Source organism: Argiope bruennichi, chromosome X2, assembly GCF_947563725.1.
Source record: "Argiope bruennichi chromosome X2, qqArgBrue1.1, whole genome shotgun sequence".
Classification (NCBI taxonomy): domain Eukaryota; kingdom Metazoa; phylum Arthropoda; class Arachnida; order Araneae; family Araneidae; genus Argiope; species Argiope bruennichi.
This window is the reverse complement of record NC_079163.1, coordinates 58,005,712-58,031,986: the sequence shown is the minus strand read 5'-3', so window position 1 is coordinate 58,031,986 and position 26,275 is coordinate 58,005,712. Positions and strand designations below refer to the sequence as shown.

At 30.0% G+C, this 26,275-nt stretch overlaps 2 protein-coding genes across 4 annotated transcripts in view; one reads left to right on the top strand and one right to left on the bottom strand.

Annotated features, from left to right (window-relative positions):
* Positions 1–1,674: 1,674 nt before the first annotated feature.
* On the top strand, positions 1,675–17,279 carry LOC129960767 (transmembrane protease serine 3-like). Its single transcript, XM_056074394.1, has 6 exons — positions 1,675–1,820; positions 5,421–5,503; positions 7,981–8,087; positions 12,985–13,256; positions 16,240–16,388; positions 16,811–17,279. The coding sequence occupies exons 1-6, from the start codon at positions 1,757–1,759 to the stop codon at positions 16,967–16,969; spliced, it is 834 nt and encodes a 277-aa protein (XP_055930369.1). The 5' UTR covers positions 1,675–1,756; the 3' UTR covers positions 16,970–17,279.
* Positions 17,280–21,944: 4,665 nt separating this feature from the next.
* Positions 21,945–26,275, bottom strand: part of LOC129960938 (serine proteinase stubble-like) — an 82,442-nt gene continuing 78,111 nt past the window's right edge. For all 3 annotated transcript variants that reach the window (XM_056074689.1, XM_056074690.1, XM_056074688.1), the window contains exons 7-8: positions 25,736–25,893; positions 21,945–23,487 (exon numbers count right to left, since the gene is read on the bottom strand). In XM_056074689.1, the coding sequence (XP_055930664.1) occupies positions 23,332–23,487; positions 25,736–25,893 (314 nt within the window). In that variant the 3' untranslated portion in view covers positions 21,945–23,331. The remainder of the gene's footprint in view (positions 23,488–25,735; positions 25,894–26,275) is intronic.

Here is a 26,275-nt window from a genome sequence, read left to right as displayed (position 1 = left end):
TTCTTCAACCGTTGAACTACTTTCAACAAACTTTTTAACACTTGTTAGTTTCGCTTTTATCCTTCCACGGATTCTATTTAACTCTTTGGCTTTTTGAGTTGTATTTTTCTCCATAGTTTCGCTAATTCGTCTCCGGCTCGACGGACCAGAATGGAGAGGTTCGATAATGATGACGGACCTTTTTTGTATTTTAAAGATTTTATTGGTTCTCCGCTTTTGGGAGTTTCTTTGAGCTTTGCCTTTCGGCTTGCTGCTACGTCGATGATGTTACAAAGACTGATGTTTTTTTACATATACCGCTAGAGGGCGTTACAAGTGAGAGGTGGGACAACATGCTTACGTAACAGTCCCTTTTCATCTTAAATGTCTTCGTTTGACTTCAGAGGTATATCGAAATATTCCTTGTTAAGAATCTGCGTGTAATCACTAATGAACTATCATCGCAACTTAGACACGAAAGACAATACACAGGGTGTTGCCGAATTCGACCGACAAATTCAGAGGGGTGATAGTAGGCATCAAGAGGATTAAGAATCACCATACAACATTGGGACCCTATGTTGCATGATGATTCTTAATCCTCTTGATGCCTACTATCACCCCTCTGAATTTGTTGGTCGAATTCGGCAACACCCTATATAAAGTATTATTATAAAAATTCAGTGGAATAAGCAAAATTTTCTTTACGACAGAAAACTGAATCTGATTGTAGGTTCTTTATTAGCAATTGTATCATCATACTGCCCATCATTTGATCATAGAGCTAAAGCGCCTTTAAACTATCACGATATTTTTAATACTTATATAGTGACAAGCGAGAAACAGACGTCTCTATGGACAGGGATCAAAATTTCTACTTTAGATTATTTTAATAGACTTTCCAAATGTAAACGTCTCATTTTATTGCAACTTTTTTCTCTCCCAAGTATGTAAATACCGGGTATAGATAGCTCAACCGTGCTTGAACCTTATTTATTTTCATAGAATGCAAACAATAGTCTTATTGGTCTACTTTAAGTATTTTTTGAATATGTGTGTAAGAATTTTTCTGATTTTACTTAAAATTTCTCTTATACAAGTACAGATTTTATATCATTATTTGACGCAGTTTAGCAAATCTTGCCTTTTGTGCCATTAAAAAAAAATGGTCCATTCTATCTATTTAACAGATCAAGGAAATCATTCTAACTCATGAAATCGAATTGCTGTCTACAAATTTTGACTCAGAACCGATGCCAATAGACAGAACCCCAATTACACAATTGAGTGTGAAATGAAATCATCTGTAGTTGAAGATGCCATGGAAAAGAAAAAAAAAAGTGTTTTAAGTGTTAAAAAGTTAAAAAAAGTTAATTAAGTTTAAGTGTTTTGATATTCGTATGTCTGAAATATCTTTTCCACAAATGATGTATGCATATTTAGATATCTTACAAGCAAAATAACCATTTGATGAAGTGTTCTTTTTCTCTGAATTCCAATCTGTTTTGCGAAGGCAATTTCCTGAACGAAAACACGGGTAATTAATCATTTCTAGCAAACTCTGAATGGTGAGAACTGCTTCTTTTATTTAACAGGGCGAATTTTTTGAAAGTCAGAGCTCCCGTTTGAACTCCTCCCTAAAACATAACTACGCTGTGAGATCGTTGTCCTCTGGAGTTGGGCACAAATCGTACGGAAGCCGGTTTTTTGAAAAGCTGAGGGGGAACACATCTACAAAAAGACTCATCTGAGGGTGATACTCTGCCATTCCTTCGATATGAAAGGCACACTGTTGATTGGATTCATTACTGTAATTATTTTTGAACACTCTGTTGCTCAAAGTGAGTAAACGTTTTCTCATTTATTTTAATATTTTGTAGGTGTTACTGGTGGAAATTTGATTTTCAAAGACGAAATTGAGCGTTGATCTCTCATTAAATAAATTTAAGGGTAGGAGAAAGATTCCTTTTGGTCTTGTGTGCGATTTTTAATTCCTTCTTTTCATTCATTTCTTTTTGAAAACATGGGCAAATAATTTATTATGCTAATTCGATTTTGTTGGCAAATTTTATTCAGGTTTTCATATACTGTATAGGTTTTTTTTTTATATGACTTCCCATTTCAGTTTAAAAATCAGCTAGGGTGAATCTAGAAATACATTTTGATTCTTTTAAGTTTTTATTATTTGAATAGATCTATCATTGAAATATTTTAAGATTTTCTCCGCACTGAATGACGTTTGATGCAACTTATATTTGAAATTGAAATTCATTATCTTGAATTGTAACTGCAATATTTTTAACTCATGCTTCATTACACAATACATAGTAATACGAAATGAATTGTTTTCTTGAAGGAGAATCGGTAAAGTGAAACAATCTTCATCGGAGAAAACGAGTAAAAATCAGATGCTTTTAATTCAGGATTCGTTTAAAAACATGAATCAAACGAATGATTTGACATAAAAAGAACTAAGAGCATTTTTATTACGTTACTTGTATTTTAAATGTGTACGTAATTGGGAAGATTAAATTTCCTCTATAGTATTAAATAAGTGTGATTAAAACCCGTCATCATTGATAAATAAGTACTAATAGAAAGGCGGTTAATCAATAAAAAAACATCTGATATATAAGAACTGAATATGAACAATTTTCGACATCTAAATGGGGGGGGGATTTTAATTTAAGAAAAGCTTTTAGAACTCAGTTGTTCGGCAACATTAATTACATTTTTGTATTAAATACAATTTGCTCTTGAAATCGTATAGATTTAATTGTTAGAGAGCGTGTTCAAACTCCTGCTGCTCATTTTTAAAATCGGAAGAAATGTACGCAGGATTTTTGCCGATGGGTGCCTTTTTTTTTTTTTGATATTAATTGAGGTTGAAAGGAATGAAAATTTATGCTGATAGAAAATATCATAGTTCTTGCTAAAAAATGAGGATTATTTTCATCAAAGAATGAATTTTGAACACATATTTAGCCATAATTATAGAATCTGAAAATATCCACTTCATTGCTCGATAGTTTTTAGCTGATAGATGCCTGTAACACTAAAACGGTGAGAAAGACATTTAGTCGAAGAGAATTTTAAAAAAAATCTTTTTATTTATTTAAAAAACGGTATAATCACATGATATGAGATGATCAATTTCCTTCAAGTTATCTAGCCACGGGTCAAAAATTTTGAATGAAGGGAGTTCGGATTAATGAATCTCTTCTTTGACGGGGAAATTCAGAAATGATTAGTTGATGAATTCTTCATAAGGCACAATTTTAAAAAGAAATCTATTGAACGATGCTCGTATGTTCGATTACGTTGTCTAGCAAATGCGAAAGAAAGTGCTTCTTTTTTTAAGGTATTTAGATATTTCAAAAGTACCGAATGGTGCTAATAAAATGAAAATTCATTTAAAATACAAAAGTATGGATTCTATTTTTTGATGTTCCATTTAGTTTTTATGCAGTTTTGTTTAACTAGACTTGTTTCACAATTTTTGATGTGGTAGAGTTTTAAAATTTTTTGCTCTTTCATATTTTCAATGATAATGCATTATTTTGATATTTTCAGAACTCAGTTATTAATTAATAGAATCATTCAATTAAATTTTGATTCCATGTAGTGGCGCAACCTTGTAAGAAAAAGGAGAAAGGTTTTACATTCTATATTATCTTTTATAAATTTGATACTAAAAATTAGAAAAGAATTTTTTAAAAAAAAAAAATCATGTTTTTAGAACGCTAGTAAAAATGTGTTTAAAAGTAATTTTTATTAAATTTATTATTTTTAACATTTTGTTTCAGTGTTTAAAAAATTCTGTTTAATAGTGTTAGAAGTTTCTAGAAAATTGTTTTTATATTATTCAGTGCATTTGGCGACCAACAGTTTTCAAGCATTTGTTTATTAAATTGTAAATGGTGTCTAACTTGGAATTCGAATTGTAACAGATTTAGTGTATGCATTCTGTTTCACATATTCCGGGTGCAATATTTTGTTTCTTTATCTTTAGGGTTTTTTTTCTTCCTTGTATGACAATAGCATAATTTATATCGATTCTAAATCGTTTAGTTCTCTCTTCTTTTCCCTTCCTTTTTTCGATGCTTATATTACTAAATATAGAATTTAGCCAGTTGTAAAATAAAATACAATCTGAATTTTTACACGTATGGCTACATAATTTTTTTTTTTTTCCAAATTACATTGTAAGCTTGTAATTTTTACAAGTAACTCGTCTTAGATTATTACATATGTTAACTGCCTCAAAATATCAGAAATAAGATACATATTTTATGAAAGTGACTTTGAAAAATCTGATAAAAAATACGCAATAATCCTGCAGTTGACGATTATAATTATTCACAAAGTAAAGATGACGAACATAACAGAGAAATGGAAAATCATGATAATGAAATAAAATCAGGATTATAAAACCATTTATTGAAAAAAAATGTTCTTATGGATCTTGGTCAGAGCAAGGAATTTGGGGAAGAAAGAAAATTCCTTTTAATGCAGAACATTTTTTTTAAATATTTAGAATCTATTGTTTGTACCTGCATCGACATTCTGGTAATCCTAAGCATTATATATATTCAAAAAATCCTGAATATAGGTTTTCAGAACAGAAATACACGGTTTTGTAACAAAAAGAAAAATAGGGAGTTCCTTATGTATTCTGACAAAAGAAAAGCATATATTGCTTTATGCATGTCTGTATGTCATAGAAAGAAATCAAATTAACATATACGCTATAGAAAGAGATATATGAGCTCCTGCTTTTTTCAATGCTATACCGCGCAATATGTTTTTGGATACTTCATGTTTCTATATTTCACAAGTAATAAAAAAAAATGAAATAAAGGCGATTGGAAATATAGTGAGCCTCCCAATTAATAATTTAACTCTAGATAGTGATTATCTCCTAATAAACTACTAATGAAATTCTATTCCTTTGATTACTTCTAAAGGTTCATAACATTATATAAACCCTTCTTCAGATTTCTGCACTCATTTCAAAATTTATACTAGAATCTACTAAAATAAATATTATTTTTTTGTGTAAAGTGTGCTCTTTTGCATTCTGCTTTATACACCAAAGAATGAAATCTGTTGCAATTAGGAAAAAATAGTTATCCGTAACTGAGATTCAGTGATTTTCTTATACTGGAGTTTGAAAATGAAATAATATTTACATTGTGAGTTTTCAGATAATAGGATACTAATACGTTAATAGGATGTTTTTGAAAATAATACGTTAATAGGATATAAAATAATATATTAATAGGATATAAAATAATACATTAATAGGATATAAAATAATATATTAATATGATGTTTTTAATGTATAGTATTTAAATTTAATACATTAATAGGATGTTTTTGATGTATAGTATTGAAATTTAAACTAGAGAATCGATAACATTTCTTATATTTTTATTCAGATTGTGGAGCGACTCGGTACGGAAATGCAAGTGAGAGAATTGTAGGCGGACGCTTAGCATATAGTGGGGAATTCCCTTGGCAGGTAAGTGCATTTTGCTACTTGTATAATATAAAGTGACCTAAAATTAAGCAAATTCTATTTATGTGATAAATTCTCCAAAAGCGCAAATATTGAATGTTTTACCTATGTTCGATTTTTCTTCTTAACTTTATCTAAGCTTTACTTTAATCATGGTATTAGTAAGTAATGAAAATAATTCTTCATTCGGCAGCGATTTAGTGTTTCAGCAATTTTTAATCTTTCCGAAATGTGAAAACATTACTCTGTGAACCCCGCGGTTAATCTTTCTGTTGTTACCTTATGATGTGAAATTTGCATTGAATTGATTCGAATTCTCTCTGCAAACAGCCTTCCTGGGAAATTTCCTACTTTTTATAAATATATCTCTTTTTAAACAATTGAAACTTAGTTTGCACTAAGTTTAAGGCCCCAGCAGCAAATTGGAAATAAAATGAACCATAAAAAGTCCCTTTAAAGTATAAATATTAATAACAGAATGTTTTATTTTCATCAGCGATTGCAATATATTTTTTTAAATAATACTTAGCAACATGTAAGAAGCACATTTTATCAGATCAATTTTGCAAGTAGCAATTCATCCGTATTTTTATTTCAATTTTTCGTAACTGCAGGCTATTATTAGCTATTCAGTTCTGCTGGTAATTTGCATTGATCCCAAAAAGTCGAGAAACTATTTTTTTGCGGTATTAGTGTAAATAACTTACTTATATACATAAATAATGTGAACATTCATAAATAGTTTGTACACTGTAGAAGTCCATATTGATGAATAGATTTCTTCCCAGTTTTATTCACAAATATTATGAAGCATAGTATATGTTTTAAAAAAATATTTCATGAACAAAAATAGCAATTTTTTTATTGAATGAAAATAATGCTTCATATATATGTGTAAAAGAGCATTTTGTCTTTAATATTGTCATTCCTAAAGAATGAAAATATTATAGATAGTTTAAATCGTTTCATTTTATTTGTTTCGAACTGCCAATCGCATTGTTTAAATAAATTTTGTATATTCTTTAAAAATTATTAATAATTTAAAGAAGAAGTTCGTTTTCGGTGGTTTTTAAATTTGTAATTTTTTTAAAGTAACTAGATGTAAATTTATTTGCGCAATTTATATTTTCATTTTAATTACAAATAAAAATACGGATGATAAAAGGATTTTGTGTTTTATAGTATTTTATATTTGTTGTATTACAAATATTATATAAACATATTTAAAAAGGCGTCTATTTGCTATTCCTTTCGAGTGCTAATATTAAATATATGTTTACTTTCTTGCATAGGAATTTATACTTCGTTGCCTTCAGTAGCTGATATGCTATATGGTAACCGTAGGCTTTGTTTTGTTATAATCTTTATAAATTTTGCTTACAAATACTGTAGTATTAAAAGTTTAGTTTAGTTTAGTTATATTAACATCCCGTTTTAAAGCAACACTAGCACTATTTGAGTACGGCCCTCGCAATTTTGAACCGCGGTCAGATGATGAGGACGACACCTGATCTAGCACCCCCTTCACCACACTATACCATACCAGAGGGAGGACATTTAGCCCGGACGGATTTAACGTGCACCAGACCCACTTACACGACGGTTCTTCGGTGGAATCGGCTCACGAACCTGAAACCATCCGGTTCCGAAGCCGAGACCTTACTGCCAGGCCACTGCTGCCCACAGTAGCATTAGAAAGATTTTAATAAAGGTTTCGTGACAATAAATTAACTAATTAGTTTTTTTATTAATTAAAGATTTTAAAATATGATCATCAAGAATATGGCCAATTATCTTTGCTAATTAACAAATATTTCTAGAAAATATCGAATCTTTGATTTTTCAGATCCATGGAGTAACTTATAAAATTCGGTCTTAGAATCTAGGAGATCCTATAATCTTCTCTTTTGATCTTTGCCATTAGGTAAGTAAGTGAAAGAAAACTATGGCATTGTTACTCACATCTAATTATATTAGTGGCCGCGGTGGCCTGATGGTAAGGTCTCGGTTTCGGAACCGGAGGCCTTCAGGTTTGAGACACGATTCCACCGAAGAACTGTCGTGTCAGCGGGTCTGGTGCACGTTAAATCCGTCCGGGTCAAACGTCCTCCCGCTGGTGTGGTGTGGAGAAGGGGGTGCAAACTCAGGTGTCGTCCTCGTCATCTGACCGCAGTTTAAAATTACGAGTTCCGTCCCAAAATAGTCCCCGTGTTGCTTTAAAACAGGACGTTAATGTAACTAAACTAAAAGATAACTAATGCAATAATATTGAGTCTGATGTAAGATGATATTTTCTTTCCCTCTCAATTTTCTAAAATTACAGACATTTTACTATCAATATTTAACTAAACAAAAAGTAAAGCATTTTGTTTTGATTATTTATAAAATTTAACGATTGTTATGTGATAGAATACAGCATCGTTGCGAAGTTTCAAGTTGAAATAATTCTTTGAATATTGACAGTCTTCTGTTTTTTAAAGGTTTCACTCGAGTTGGATCATCCACAAAGAGGAAACATTCCACATTTTTGCGGAGGAGTATTAATTGATAAACAATGGCTGCTCACTGCTGCACATTGTGTTGTAAAGTAAGTTGATAGAAATAATATCTGCCTTTTGTAAATCCTATTTCTGTAAATATTGTTTCATTAGCCAGATTTTATGTGCATGCACAACCAAACAGCAATGCTGGTATGCAGACACAAACACGCATGTTTACCAGAGAATTTTCATCTGGAATTAGTTCGGAACAAAAAGGACAATATAATGCTTAATGATAATTTCAAATTAATATTTTACTACGAAACGCATAGTAGAAAAATCTGCAGAAATCCAAAAATTTGCTTTTAATATTAATGCATCACGAAAAAGAACCAATTTCGGAGTGCTTTAATGCTGGTATAATAATGTTTTATATTTGATAGAAAATAAGCCTCCATATCTTCTTGAGTCACTAACGGTGAAAAGGTACAGAGATGAGTTTATGTTCTTAAGAATATTAAGTTCATAATTGTTTTTCATGAACAGCTTGCGTCGAATGGAGCGAGCATCCAAGTTCCTTGATCGCAATCGCATATGCAAACTTCTTTAGATAGAACAATCGTATTCCTTCTTTTCTGACCAAAAAGCCCTTCAGACCGTTAGTATTTCTGCCTCCGCGAGTTTAGAATTTAGTCCACACCCAGCTGACTGATACCCTCTTTCACCATATTAGTAATAACAGTAATGGTATGAGTGCTTACCCCCTTTGCGGCGCACTACCCTTTAAATTTTAAACTCAAACAAAAAAAAAAAATGTAAATAACCTATTTAGGCATATAGGAGTATATAAGTTAAATTTCGTGAAGATTGTCTTTATCGTTTTGATTTTAGGGGTGTTCCATCACTTGAAACACCGCGCCGCTAGAGCTCTGAAAAGTGAGACATTGCATGGAAGCGCGAAAATGAATAAAATCTCTAGAATTTGAATAAGAAAAAGTACCACGCTATATCTGTGTAGCCAATATAGCATAATCCAAGGTCGCAGCAGGTCCATCTGTGTAGCAAATATAGCTACACACCACAAGGAGTTATGCTCAGATTCGCTATTGGAAGCAATTTTTGAAGCAATTTTGGTGTTTCGGTTAATATTTAGTTGCTCTCTACGTTCCATTTTTAATTCAATTAATTTTGTAAAAACATTCGATAATTATATTTAAAATAAAAAATAAGCTATAATGTATTTATAATTAAAAATATTTATACAATATATGAAACGAACATTAGCGAAACTCAAAGTAAAGAGCAGGAAACTCCGTGCAGCTATAAGTAAAGATTGTTAAAGCTATAGATTAAAAAAAAAATCAAAACTTCAGACTTATAGTAAGGGTTGGTCATTTCCATAGAGCTGAGATATAAATTGAGATATCACTGTTTCAACTCTATGGTCATTTCCAAGAATTCTGACCCTCTCAAACACTATTCCTTGAATTGATTTCATTTTTCTTGAAAAAAGGAGATGAACAGAAAATGAAGAAATAGGTGTTCTCTTTCCGGCATAGCGCCCACCTAGTTACACGATCGGCACAATGTTCCAGCTGATGAAACACCTAATTCTATCCAACGATTATATGTATGCCTTCTCAATGAAAAATTTAAAAAATATATAGAATAAATAGTTTAAGGTGCAGTCAACAAAATAACATCGTAATTATTTTTTACTAGAAAAAAATTAACAAAAATAGGCTTTACATAGCGTGCTATATCTGAAAATTATGGACCAGCTTAATTTAAATTGTTATCTATTATTAAAAAAGAAAGTTAAAAGTTATTCTTAAATATAGTTTTTTCCATTTATAGTTGAATTTAACGATTGGGGTTGAATTAGCGAAATTTGGAGTTCCAAGAAGTGGAACAATGTGTCTCAAATGGTTATCAAAGATTACCAAACTTAGCAATAAGAAATCCCCATATAGAGAAATTTTGTTTCAGTTATTCTCATTTGTCCAGTAAATTAGGATGTGTGCATGATATGATTTTTATTTTTCACGTACCTCGTTACTCATATATAGAATCTCTTAGTCGGTTCTGACTTGGCGTCACACTTCGATATATTAGCAGATTTATCTATCGTGTGTGTATTCATTAATATAAATATCACACGCATAATTTTTTTATATCCCACTAGGGATGAGATGAAATTGTTGAAATGTAATTTCAAAACTATTACATAGATGTTACGCTCATGCTCTGTTATTTTTCCATCCTTTTCATTTAAAAAAAGTTTTATACAAAATATCAATCTTTTTATCAGTATATCATAAAAATATTTAGCACAAATTATTAAATATCTTTATACAAAGCATCATCTATACTTATAATAAAGCTCAATGTGTGTGTGTGTGTGTGTGTGTGTGTGTGTTGGCGCTCTACAGGCCAGGTCATTTGACATAAAGCTACCAAATTTGGTACATGTATACCTTAGAGGTCGGGAATGTGCACCTGGGGTCCCATTTTTTGAAATTTTAATTAGAATTTTAATTATTAATTAAAAACTAACTTTCCCGCCAAAAAAATCTTCCATTTTAACCACCGCCACCTTTTTCGCCAAAATAATCTTCCATTTTCCCCAACGCCAAATGATTTAGGCTTTAGTTCTTTTTTTCTCCCAACAGTAATGAGGCTAGGGTTAAGATTTTTCGGCGGATTATTTCAAACGATTCTGTTTATTTTCTTAATGTTTTATGCATTTAAAATTAAACATTGTTAATTAATCCATGTTTCAGATTCATTCTGAAGTACTTTTGAATTAAAATAACACAGAATAAAGGAAATTAAAAATGTCTAATCTGCATAGCGTTACCCCAACTGGCGTAGAAAAATTCACGCATTTGCGTTACCGTAAAAGGCGAAGAAAATTCACACATGCGCACTGTGTTCTGATTGTTGGCATGGCAACCATTATCAACGGACGATTTAAATTACTTTTAGGTTAGTTGTATGCTTTTGTATGTAAATTGTATTTATGTTAGTTATACATTTTTTGTATATGCTTATAGTTTTAAGTACGTCGTTTTTTAAGTAGTTTTTTTTAACCTGTTTTCAGTGATTTAAATTATTTTTAGGTTAGTTGCATGCTTTTGTAATTAAATTGTATTTATGTTAGTTATATATATTTTTTATATATGCTTATAGTTTTAAGTAAATCGTTTTTTAAGTAGTTTTTTTAGACCTGTTTTCGACCGATTATTTTAAACGATTCATTTTATTTTCTTAGTGTTTGATGCATTTAAAATGAAACATTGTTAATGAATCGATCCATTCATGATGAATCTGAGAAAATTTTGTTGACAAATTCTTGAGATATTACATAAATTAAGAAAGATATTCTTTAGTGCCCATAAAGTTTAAACGCTCAGTGACTCTATTATCAATAATCATATTATTAAAAAAAATGCTTTGTTTCAGTAAAAAAATATTATTATATTAATTGCAGATTAATTCTTTACACTTTAATTTAAAGCATAAATTCTACGAGGGGTAACAGAAAATGAGAGAGATACATATCACGTTATGACTGAAGGCCTTTATAATATTATGAGTGAATTATATGACTATCAAAATGTGAAGTTTTAAAATATTTTGCTGAAGAATCTATTAAAGTTGGAATTGCATAAAATATTTAATTATTAAAATTTTAACGAACATTCAGATTGGCGTACCGGCTGGTCGCCAAAGGCGGCTAGTTTTAAATAAATGCGAAAATGTAGTAATAAAATATAATTAGAAGAACCTAATTTGTAATAGACACTTAGTAACTTTTCATTCACAGTACTATAAATACAACATGAAAGTAGGCCAGCTAAAAAGATGGTCTTTGTGTTTATCATACTGAAACGAAGCTGAAGTTTCCTGAACAGATTATTCCACATTATGGACTGAAAGAGTCCTGGACTTAATACCACAATAACATAATTTACTAACTAATATAATTGTATTATGAATCGAACACCATACATACGAGGATATTTGTTAACCGATGATTTAGTTTTCACTTTCAATATATCTGCAGGCAATAAATTTTTTATCGAATGAGGTCACATGAAGCAAGTGGTATGTGCGCTTTTAGTCTTTTTGTATTTTTATTAGGTGCTTGTATGTATTTTAATCAGTGATATCTATTGGTAAACATGTGAAGTGTCTATTTAAACGACCATTGTTTCGGGTTTTACCAATTTGCAATTACTTTATTGTTATCTTTATCACCATTAATTGCTTTCTTGTTTGATTTGAAGAAATCTGCTGCCGAAGCCCATCAGACACTTTTAGAAACTAATAGTGATGCTGCGCCGTCATATCCCAATTGTCGGTTTTGGTTTCAACAACTTAAGAGTGGTGATTTCGATGTCAATGGCAAAGAACGGCCTGGAGGACCAAAAAAATTCGAAGGCAATCAATTGCAAGACTTACTGGAGGAAAATGGGAAAACGTTGAAGAAAATAATGGAATATATTTTGATTGATATATATTATTCCAATTTTTCTCAATAAATGCCTTTTTGAAATGAAAAAAGGATCAAAATACATGCAAGCACCTAATGTAACAAAGCACCAATACGAATGAATGCCATTTCCTTTTTCAGCTAGTATTTCTACCATCGATATTATGGAAAACACTGTCTTGCTATGCGCTATCAACCTTTTCTTAAAAAATTATTTTTAAGAATAGTAAATATTTTCTAATTTTGCTTTAGAATTCAATACTTTTAATAGCGCATTTATATACAGGGTGTCTCATAAACTTTGATCGATTTCATAACATTTTGCATCTTTTTTTACACAAATTTGTAATGTACAGTATATGTCTGTGATCAATATTTAAGAAATAAAAGCCGTGGTCAAGGTTTCTGAAACCCCCTGTATACAAAAAAAAAAAAAAAAAAAAAAAAAAAAAAAAAATCTTTGAAATTTCTTATATTAAATCTGCTTTATTCTTAAATTTTCGCAGTCCCCAATTCGTTTTGCCGCATCCAACCTACTGGAAAGCTCGAGTTGGTGAACAAAATTTGAAAGAACAAGATGCAAGCGAGAAAAAGATCGCAATAAGTCAAGTTTTTTATTATCCATGGTACCATGGCTATGATAACGACATAGCTTTGATGCAACTGTCGGAACCAGTACCGGAAAGTCCTAATATCAAGCCGATTTGTTTGCCAACGGAAACAGACAATTTTAGTAATATGGTGTGTACTGCAAGTGGATGGGGAAAGGTCGATTTCTGTGAGTAGCATTTTGTACTATAATTAACTATTTGTGTTCCGGCGCCATGACTAGATTTATATTTTTAATTTCACCCTAAGAAATATTTCACGAACTTACACCAATAGATACTGTTGGTATATCGAGAAAAATATTAGTATCACTATTAATTTTTTTTATTTTCTAGAATTCTAGGATTTATATATATTTAATGTCACATGAGGTTGAAAAAAATTATCTATTATAACATTTTTTAAATATGTAGTAAATGCATAAATGAGTGCAGTACACTCCCGAGTATCCCGTTTCTGAACTATCCGGCCTATTTTTCTTTTATGGTAAATAAATGAGGAAGGCAAGGCGTCTTTTAAGTCATCTATTAAGGACTTTTTCAAAACCTAAAAGCTGTAAGTTTTGACTCTTATCTTAAGGTTACCTTTTCATATCTGTGTAATCATTTGTCAGTAAAAAATAAAATCAGTTTGAGCCAATTTTCTTAAGAACCAGGCCTACGATTTATGTTAATGTTTTGTTTATGTTTCCGGCATTTAAATTAGGCATTTCAGAATTTATGTTAAAATGTGAACAATTTATATCCTTTAATTTACTTTTTCTTGAAGCGTGCAATGCAGTATATAAATTCCTAGTACAGAGCCTTCTACTTGAACTCGACACGTTACGTTTATGATTCGCCGGGTCGCAGCTGCAATTACATTGAGATAAATGGAAGGCTTAGTACTCAATAAAAAGTGAAACAATACGTATTGCAACAGTCAATTGTGGTATAAAAACTGTCTCCTGGCATTGGTGGGCAAAAAAAGCTATTCATAGAACTCCGGCCTATCTGGCATTTTTTTTTATTCGGTCTGCCTTCCGCCACAATAGACCGGATACTCGGGAGTGTACTGTATTCTGTTATAGAAATCATATTTGGATATACTAAGCTGCTAATGTTATTTGATTTTGCTTTAAAATAGACTTCGTAACATTTAACTGAAAAACGATGAACTCCGAATATGAGATATTGATTATTTTCAAGCAATTATTTGCATGGTTTCTTATCTTTTTTTCTCTATAAAAATCTGAGAACTTACTCTTCCAAAAAATTTCAGAGAATCTGTAATGACTGGTAAACTGATAAAATTACGGTTTAAAAATATTAATTTTCTTAAATATCTATTTTGAAGGATTAAAAGATCTTTCATATTTTAAAAATGTGTTGAGATTGGGAAAGCATATAATTTAAAGGACTTTTTGATTTTCTCATCACTGAACAAAATTTTCTTTTAGCATATGAGACAATGGATGGCTTTCTACAAAGGCATACGTATTTTATTTTATATTTGCATTCTGCATCTCTTATCTTTAAAATGTGTCTTTCCTTTTTCTACTCGAATTTTAATGTTCATAAACACGAAAAAAAAAAAATATATTTCCATAAGATTTAAAAATTTACTGACGTAGTTTTTGAAACTTTTTTACTTGTGCATTTTTCATTGGTGTTAAACGTTTAACTTTGCTTTATTGCGTTTCTAAGTTTTCTCTACCTAAAATATCTTCTAAGATAAAGATTTTGTGGAATTCTCATTAGTAGTTATTGCATGAAAATAATTCGCGGTTTTCATAGAAATTTCGCGGCTTTTATAGAAATTGTGTCATTTCAGGAAATGCAATCAATTCATGAACACAAGATGAACGTCAAACACATGGCACCATTTTATTTTTGGAATTTATGTGGATATTGTAGAGAAGGGCAGCTCTTGGAGTCACAATGCAGCATAAGACAATGAGTAGATGACTCGAGTACTTACGTTTGCTATATAAAATGATTCAATTTTTATTATTCAATTTTATTGTCCATTAGTTATGAAAATTTTTGAGTAATTTTAGTGGGCATATTATCATTGAAATCTTTCCAGTATGAAACAGACCAAAAATAATATAAGAAGGAATTAATATGTAAAAATATTCCTATTATACGACCTCTGATGTTTGAAAAACACCTCAAGTGATGCAAATTATCTTTCTCAGAACTAAGTATTAGTCTTAACGTTTATCGTCTCTGAAAACGGAACGACATGCGCAAATAAAATAATCAAGGAACGGAGAGAAAAATGCTAGTATTTATTATTATTTCTTAATAAAACGTAAAGTGGTGGATTGTATTTATCTAAAGAAAGAAAGGTACGTGATAGCTTTGTTTGGTTACAGGGACTTTTATTTTTTGAGAGTTAAGAGTCGTATAAACTCTGAACTATATATATCTATTTCTACAGAAACTAAGATACCTGAGTTAACCACTCTGATATCGGTTTGAACTTTCATTTATCGACTTTAGAAAAACACGAGGGGCAGTCATTAAAATTTTAAAGTTTTAATATATGTGATATCAGAATGAGTATTATATTATGAGTATTCACAAAAATATTTCTAGCAAGAACGCTTCGATCTTGAAAGGGATTCTCTACATATAACTTTAAATTATTATAAATAATTATTTCAGATTGATACAGTTTTTCAGTGAGTCTTTAATATTTATAATTGTACTTGAGAAAATTAGTAATTGATTACGTATTCCCCTCAAAGTTGCTAGACACCATTCTTCTATAAAGTAAATGATTTTTCGGAGTCTCTAAATAAATTTTTCAGTATTGTCTGAATATGAATTCGAAATTATCACTTTTTACCATATTGATCAATTACTGAGAAGAGAATTTTCATTTTAATGTCTTTGAAAATCTGCCTATTTACCATCAGTATTAATTCCATAATCTTAATTGTATTCTATCATATCAATTATCAATATTTTGTTACTGTCAGACGGCATAAAGTTTATAAAATGGGTAAAACCTTTCTAAAATATCAGATAACAGACGATAATGTTAATGTTGTGAAATTCCTTTTGATTTTTCTTCACTATTATAAGAGATAAAAATAGATACTAATGAAAAATATTTAGGCAAATATATTGGTTGATTGCATTAATATGTTGTTTCAATTTCAGCGTCGAAAGCATCTGAAGACCTTCGAGCAGTCGGCATTCAAGTGTTTGACAATAGCCAATGTAATGTTTACACTACACATTTCCGCATTCCTATTCAAGCATGGCATCTGTGTGCCGGTACTTTAGAAGGCGGCAAAGGAACATGCCAGGTAATATTATCTGAAAGATGTTATTTTTACATATTTGGTTTCCATAAAAGTTAATCTCATTTAACGAAATGAGATAAGTGTCAGTTTTTTTTCATACTTGATTGAGTCCAATAAATAAATAATTCCTGTGGCATTACTCTTATTGTCAAGATAAAAAAAAATAGTCTGGTTTTCCTGAGAACAATCTAAAAGATAAAATATGTACAATGGAGATTATTACAGAAACTGGAATCGGGTCTGGAGAAGTCCATAAGTCATTGACTACGTTGTGAAAAGTAATGGATTTCACCTGTTACGGTAACAGGCAAAAATAGATTGTTGTCTAAAACCCTGATAGACACACAGTATTATTTAATAAGAGTTTGCTATTATTATAATATAATGCTTTTCAGTTCTAAAAATTTACTGTGCTTGATTTTTAGGGTGATTCTGGTGGTCCTTTGGCTTGTCAAACTGCAAGAGGTTGGGTTTTAGCTGGACTTACTTCTTTTGGATCAGGCTGCGCAAAACGTGGTTTTCCTGATGTCTACTCAAGAGTATCCCACTTTTTGTCATGGATCAAACAAATGCGAGGATACTGAAATGTCTTCTCTAAAATTATTTCATTATTTATTTATTATTTTTACATTTTGGGTCCAACATTCATCTGCTCTCTATAAAAAGAACGAAGTAATAAGCGTGCTCTTCTATATCAATGTATGGTGGTTTTATGTGCTGTATTTCGTCCCAAGAAAGTTAACATGCAATATTCATATGAATTCCACTACGTTGTCTAAAAATCACTAAAGGTAAAACAGTTTTTAAAGAAATTTGGATAGTATGTTTCAGTGAGTGAAAATACTATGTTTTACTAAAATGCAGAAGTAAGGTAAATAAATGAATTTTGAATTATTTCTTTGTCTATTTCATTCATGCTATGTTTAATGCGCTTTAAAGATTATATATATATATATATATATATATATATATATATATATATATATATATATATATAATCTTTTATTGATTTTATCGCAGTCACGCAAAAGTGTTCATCAGGTGTTTGTCAGGGCTTACAGTTTAGAGGTCGAAGGCAAAAATAACAAATGTTTTTTTTTTTAAAACCTTTTTCGATTTTGGCCTTGATTGGGATTTAGTAATATTTCCCGTACCCTACATGATAATGGCTTGATATCCGAATTACAAAAAATGACCAATTAAATGGGTAGGCCGAGACGAGACATTAAAAAGTTTGATCAAAACTCTAATTTTACATTTCCTTGGATTTATCTTACATTTATGAAAAGAAAGCTTTGAATTTAAAAACATATATTTTATGAAAGAGCAGGTACCATTCAGGCTCATTAAGACGTTCAAATTATAAATTTTTTACGAATTATATGATTTACAAAAGAAATAAAAATAATCAAAGATTCCAAGTTATATTTATCAAAATAATAAAAGAACAATACTCTAAGTTGACGACTAGACAGAAAGAAAATATTTTAAATACTTATCATATTATGGTCATAAAATAATTTAAATATATTAATAAATTATTTAATCTATAGCTTGAGGCTACCTATGAATATAACTTGAAAGCAGAAGATTATTTAAAAAAAATATGTGTCTGATTCTCACTGCTCAATTAAATACTAAATTGCTCTCGAATATCAATTTTTTATGATAGCACACATATAGATCAAACTAAGTATACACTAAACACTCACATAATAATATTACAAGCTTCAAGTGCAAAAGTTACATCCTTAACAAGGAACAATTATGAATGTTATTCAAGTTTCGAAATGCATTTATTTCCAGTGAAGAGAAATGGTGTATTATGTCCATGATGAACGCAAATAATAAAGGGATAAAGAGATAATTAAAAGCAAATGAGATTATCGGCTGTCTTATAACGGCTTGAAGTTGCCAATTAAAATCTACTCACTAATAATCTACTACTAAAATAAATAATCTACTACTAATTAATAATCTACTACTTAATTAATCTGAGATAAGATTCTCACCTGAAGTTACTTAATTCTGTTTTGTAATAAGAATCACCAGATTTAATTCTGCCCTTGACTCTGCTGGGATGAAAAAGTTCTTAATAAAATTTGTTAGGAAAGTCAAGGTTCTGCGAGGTGACAGAATAGCGGTAAGGATGTTGACCTAAAAGTATCGTCAAAACAAGCTCCCAACCCATTCTTCAATTTGCAAACTGGTTTCTTGTAGAATTCCGGAAGCTGTAAAAGAAGCCTCATGATTCTTTTGTTGACTTTACATCTTTTCGATCCCCATAAGGTCATAAGCATGCCATACAGAATTAAAAGAGTAAGATTATTTCAGAATAAATGTTGCATTGAAATATATCTGACGGGATTTTATGTCCCACGTTACAAAATTCTAATTTGACCCTTAGTTCCGGTTTTAAAATATTCTTGGATTATCTTATTTTTTACTTAAATGGGGCACATTAAAAAGATCGCAGAATTAATGAACTAATTTTAAGAAGGTATTTGAAAAAGTTCTAGTTATAGTTCTGTAGAAAATCAGTAAAGGAGTATGGTTATATAGAAAAGAAAGGGTATGGTTATGTCTGCAACAATAATGGCCTAACATCTTGACACTGGTAATGTGCTTAGGGGTAAAGTTGTTCAACTCACGGATTACTCGATTTAAGTAATCATTTACAACCATGGACATTTGATTATAGAACCTCCTTTACAACAAATCCCGATGTTAACGATGTGTGCTGTATTATCATATAGCAAGCACATTGGCTTATTTATATTTAAAAGGCATATTGTTGCAACCATAACTCTGTGCTATGATTTGTTGGTGTTCTACAGAGCTAGTTCGATAATTTTTTTATGCCACTTTGTAATTTTTAGAAAAAGGGGAGTTTGAAGAATTAATTTTCACAACTTTTACTCTGCACAGAGCATAGTTTTTCTAATTGACATCTTTGCACATTTCAGTAAGAAACACGTTTCTAACGATGTTTCATACAATATATACATTTAGTTTACAATATATTCTTCAGTTTACATGGAGTTACTACACTTTCCAAAAAAAAGCGTTTTCTCTCATGTACAATATCGATAGAATTGAAAAAAATCCAACCAAACGTGAAAAGATTAAAAGCGCCTTTAATTAGTCTAATTACTCTGATTAATGGGGATGAAGTTTTTTCGAAATCTACGGATATTTTTTACGAGACAAAAATCTATTGAAATAAATTCATTTTTCAAGAAGGTCATAAAGGATATGATTAAATATGATTGAAATAAATTTCCGAAAATCCCACACTTTATTATCCAAAATCTTTGGATTAAAGTTTATGCACCTTACATATATTTAGAAATTTCGAGAGAAATATGAAATGAATTTACCACTCCCATTGAAGTTTTTAATAGTTAGAAGAGGGACACATTTCTGAGGGGGGGGGGAATAGACAGGTTTTAACGATTATGGTTATGATTAAATAATTGTTTCCCCTTGACCACAAAAAATTGTCTTTTTTGTGAAAAGAAATATGAATTTTTTTGGACTTTTACCAATTAAATGTGAAATTGATTGTAGGAAAATAAAATTAAAACAGAAACAAAGGAAACTAATAACGTCAATTCCAAGTACAGTATTTTGAGTACAACTTTTTCTCTGATTATACTGTACATGCTCTTCTAATTACTGAAGTACATAGATGTGTGTGGGGAGTGCTATAAATAGAATGTCATAAAGAGACCAATAAAATATCTCCAATATTGCTGTATAGATATTGATTAGATGATGATTTTAGGTTCATTCAGGGCTTCACAAATTTAATTCCTCTAATATTTAGATTATGGTTCCAGAGGATTCGTACATACCGAGACTTGGATAGCGGAAACATTCACCGGAGCTTCCCTTTCAAAATTTTAAACTTTTATTTGCAAAAATAGTTTTAAAACATCATCATGACTTAAAATGTAACTGTAATTAACTGAATGAATTATTTTAAAAACAAATTACATTTTCTTTATTGAATCTATTAAGAATACACATGTTAAGACGTAGGTGTTTGTTGCAAAGCATTAAAAAGATTTTTATAATGCTCTATTTTGCCAAAATTATTTACTGCATTATAAGTAATCTGTTATATAAACGATTGCAATTCATTAAATTTTGTTTGGCAAACTACATACTTTAAGGTGAAATTTACAATAGTTAGTCGAAATTCATACAATCCGATTTGGTTCTTGATTGAATAGCTGCGTTCTATTAAGACTTCTTTTGCGTTTTTTAAATACTGGAAGGTTTCCTCACGTATATAGAGATATGAGTGAAAAGAAGAAGCACTATTTATATATGTATTCATTTACTCTAACTGTTCTATTTACCAAAATGGTGTAAGAATAGTATGGCATATGTGGATAATCTAAATTAAAATTCGTTTTCTTCACGATGACAGTGCAGTAGAGAATAATAGCATGGAAGCTGTGAACCATGCCATTTAGATCCAGATAAGGGTGATCTCATACATGAAACCTTCATCAGGAGGTAGGTGCCGTCATTGGTACCAAATAGACCAATTCAATTTTTCTATCGAAAAGGACCAAAAGATGGTTTCAGCTCAACCGAAAAGACTTTGTTTGCAATCTCAGAAAACTGAAGCATAAAAATTTTTTCAATGTTATTTCAGCGAACATTATTAATAAACTAGAGAAAATTTTCTCCTCTCGGCTTTTTCACAAGCTTCTTCTAAAGGATATATCATGTATTTCCGTTATGAGTTATTTTGTTCTATAGTTATAAGAATCGAGTTATTCTACATTTTTTTGATGAACTAGGTACAAAATGTTGTATACATTTACAACTTTGATGAGTTTGCTGCATTTTCGAATTATCGCATTTACATGCATATGAATAGACAGGCCAGCTGATGGCTTTCGTCAGAAATTTGATATAGACGTTTCTAATAATAAAATTATACACCGAATTTCATCTTTTTAGATTTTCGTGTTTTTGAATTATCACGTTCATATGCAATCCTACAGGCAGACGAACAAACTTTCTGTTGAAGCATTTCGTCTAAAATTTGACAGAATTCTACTTTTGGTAAAAAGACCAAATACTATATTTCATCATTCTAATTCTCTGCTGTTATAAGTTATTGGGTTCACAGACAGAGACATAATTCCAAAGAATGATTTTTTTCGGACTCATTAAAATCTGAAACATCCATCAAAGAATTCCCAGCACGCATCCAGTTCGATGCGATTCTTCAAAAATATAGAATGTTAGGAGTACCATAGTACCATCTGTCATTCTAAAAGTTAAATATATAATTAGGATAATGATTTTTTAATAGAACTTAACAGTTCTACTGTTTTTGAATAAATAATATTTATGTGATATTTATTTATTTGAAAAGGAACACTAAACTTCAAAGTTCGATCTTATTTCAATACTACAAAATGAACTATTTTGGCCTTACAAATGTGCATTCTATCGAAAACTGCTCGAAAATTGCTTTAAAAAATAGATCAAACCACATTAACATTAAAGATTAACTGAAACAATGACACCACATAATGAAAAATATTTTATTTGTAAACATTGTTATGTACAAATAAAGATTCTACGTAACAAATGAATGTGTACAACCTTTTTTACACTATTTACAAAATGAAAAACTAAACACTATACTTTAAAAATAAACAGAAGGTATAAATGTATAAGAAATTTGAAGCAAGTCTTTGTCTGAAAGTTGTCGAATTTAACACTGGAATGATTTAAAAACAAACTTCTGACTTTTTTAAACAGTAACATGATTACTGACAATCCAAACATTAACTCTAAGTACTCTAAAAGAACCATTCCAGAAAGAACCACTCCCAAATTTCCCAATATTACATAGACAGAAAGAACAGAAATAAATGTATACTTAAAAAGCAACCCCTGATGTTAAAGTAAAAAGAAGAAGAAGAAAAATATTTGAACAGAATGCTTAGGTTGATTTGAACAAAACAGAAAAAATTGTAAACAATTGGGCATGAAATCATACATTCCTCTCAAGATGAGAATACTACCCGTTTCGTATGATCATGCATACTCTATAAAATATATGACAAAATCTTATTCATTTTGTTTATTACGATTGGAATGGAAGTTCTGAACTTAATGAAACAGCTAGCTGATATTTTTCAATGGGAACTGAAATTGAATGAAGAGTTCGTATTTTATTTTTTGAGCATATAATTATGTTCATTCTTCAACTTTTTACCAGCTCTTCTAGCAATACTACATGCATTGAAAACAGAAAAAAATATTTACAAAGCAAATTAAAAATTAATATGTCACGAATATATGGGCTTTAAAATAAAAGTGGAGTGAATTTTTTAATGAAAATGATAAACGATTATGCTCATACATATTCAACAAAAGCCATTGTTCATGAACTTATGTTAAAAATTAAATATTTTATAGTTAAAAATCTGTTGAAAATTTTACAAAGATACACTAAATTTATTTAAAGAATCTCTTAAAAAAATCATCCTTCCAACATAAAAATTAATCTTTTTCAGCAACAACATGCATTACTTTAAAATTCTGTTATCTGATCTAGGCCGTCACAATACCTTGGGGTTATATGAAGTTTCAGCGATTCTTGAAAAGGTGCGTATACATTTCAAAGACATTTACTTGCTTTGCAAAGTCTTTTTCAAAATTAAGAATTAAAAACACTTATACCTATTTTTGTTAGAAAAGACATACTCAAACTGAGTTACTAAAATAAAGCTCCAGAAGAAGTTATCCAAAGCAAACAAGAAATCATGAAATTGTCAACTTTCATCCAAACCTGTAGGATGTCAGTGAGTCCGTTAACCATTTAGGTTCACCGAGTTACTATTTTTAGTGATAAATAAGTTATTAGTCATAAGGTATTATGTCCTTTTTTAATTGCATGTTCTTCTATTTAAGCGGTAACTTTTTCGATCCAATCCACATATTCAGAAACTTTTGTATAAACTCCAGGCAGTTTCGGTCTTGCACAGCCGACACCCCAAGAAACCAATCCCACTAATGTAGATCGCCCATTTTTCACTGCAGTTAAAGGACCTCCGGAATCTCCCTAGAGAAAGAAAAAAGGAAAATGCAACGTAAAATTAGATGAAAAAATATATTGAGAGAAATTTCTCAACAATTATGATAAAAATAAATCAATGTTGTTTTCATAGATTTTTATTTAGCTTGATTTGTTTCATGCTTCCATAGGTATAAGTTTGTACTGGATTTCTCTTTCACTTCCTTGCTTATTGGTGTTTTGTGATTGTATGGTTTGGATGCCAATGATTTACTTTAAAATTTTCAGAACTTGCTATAGCAAGTTCTGAAAATTATAATTTTGATTCTATACGAGCGTAGCCACTTGGTAGGAAATTTTCACTAGAAGAAGTTAATTAGAAGATTTTATTATATTTAATAATTATTTAATATTGAATTAAAGACTAAAAATGGAAACTAATTAACTTTTAAAAAATCTACTTTTTAGCACATTGATTAAAATTGAAATTATTATTTATTATTGATAAAATATTTTACCCTAGAGCCTCGACTAGATTGCTTTACATAAATAAAACTTAATGAGTGCTTTTAATTGATAATTTAATTTTTTCTTTGGAGAGAATATATCATCATTTATTTGAAGTGATAACTTTTTATATTTCGAAATTTAAAGGAAAAATTCATTGAAAGGAATATTCAGATAAATTTAAAGGAATCCTTCAAGCTCTGTTCTCCATTTTGAGCGATTAAATATATTGAAATAAAATTCATACAGAAAGATGTGAAATGCCTGTTGGTATTTAAATATTATTGGTTGTATATATCTTCTGGTAATTAAGCAGATTATGAGTTCTAGTTAAATTATAGTTTCATTCAAGATTTATCAAAAAGTTCATTTGTTAGAAGTTATTAAGAATTCTTAGTTAAATTAAATTCATGAGTAGAAAGCGATGCACTCAGCAAAGCAAGGCAATTAATAGGAAATAGAGGTTATGGAAATGCATTCAGAGTTTATATAGCTCTAAAAAGGAATTTTCGCGAAATTCAGCTGAACAAGCTCAATTCTGAAAAACTTTTTGATTGTTTTAGTTACTTGTGTTTCATTAGATGTTGCAGTTTCACATGATACTGTTGAAGTTACAGAAATCAGACGTGGAAAAACCAGATGCCCGAGCAACTTAGAAGTTACAATTAAAGTGATATATGAATTCAGTAATTACTTTTAAGAACATGGAGTGTGTGCGTGTGTGATTGTGAAAAGAAAAGTGATAAAGTGTTGCTGCTCTTTGTGTATAACAATTCTAATTTTTTTCTTTTGAGTCATTGAAATAATGATTCCCAAGGCGATCGCAGCAGTTACTTTTTCCTAAACTGGACATACGATCATCCTAACGCTTCTGACAAAAAGCGTTAGGCGGATCGTATGTCCAGTTTATTGTTGTTAGTCGAAAAAATATATAACTTTGAAGTATGAAAGTTACTTTATAGTTCTTGTTTGTATTTTTTTATACGCTTTGAATATATAAATAAAAATTGTTCCCTAATTTCAGAGTAAAATCTGCAAATCAGGACTGCAAAATAGATGGTGTACAAGAATTATTGCATTACTTTTTATGATTTATAGTCTTGACAAAAACTGGAAAAATATGAATAGCTTAAATTTCTGAGAAATAAATTTTAGAATTTTAAATTTGTTTTACTGAAAATTCCGTTATTCATATTTATTTTGCAGATTACTTTCCTGAGCTCTGCCTTGAAATTTTTATTGCAAAAAGAATGATTTCAAAATATAAGATGTTAGATGAAAGGAAAAAATGAATGTTTTTTTTTTTTATTTGTTTGTTTGTTTCGATGAAATGAACGAAAGCAGATCCAGAATTTATAAATCACTAAGAGATAGAAATGTATAGCTCATCTTGTAGGAAAGACAATGAATCTGAGATTCTTTCATGGTTCCGTACGAAAGTAGATCCAGAATTTATAAACCATTAAGAGATAGAAATGTATATTTCATCTTGTAGGAAAGGCACTGAATCTGAGATTCTTTCATGGTTCTGTACGAAATCAGATCCAGAATTTATAAACCACTAATAAATAGAAATGTATATTTCATCTTGTTTAGGAAAGAAAATAAATTTGAGATTTATAATTATCATAAAACTAAATAAATTTTTTGAGCAGGGAAATAAATCTAGAAAATTCATATTAAAATTATCAACTTCTTAAAAGCCATTTAAACCTTGTTTTATGTAAAACATAATACTTAATTATGATAAGATAATAAAACCATATCGATTGTCTAAAGAACAACTTACTTGGCAAGAATCTTTTCCACCTTCTTTGTAACCAGCACAGACCATCGTTGGAAAAATAGTTTCTTTTCTGCCTATACTCTGATACCATTCTTGGCACTCGGAGTGGTCAATCACCTGAAGCTCCACTTTTTGAAGAATTCCTGGAGAATCTCGAACTCCTAATAAAAATGATAAAAATATATTATAATTTATTGTAATGGGCGTATATTCACATGATTATCAATACACCTGAATTTTTCGTGACTATTTTATTGTAATCGAACTAAAATCATGCCGTATGAGAAAACTTACTATACTGAAGTACAGGTTTTATTCCCAGAATGTGAAGCACGATTTAATTTTTTTTCTTTCTTTTTTTGTATAAAGAGAGAGCTAAAGGCACAAAGAAACGCAACTGAGTTCAATTCGCTAGCGTGAGCCTAGTATGAGCTAAAAACGTTCTTACAAAATCAATTTCCATTATCTTAGCCCTTTATAGTCATAATTCCGGGACATTGATAAATAAAAAATTTTAGGGTTATATCATGATAAACTGATGAT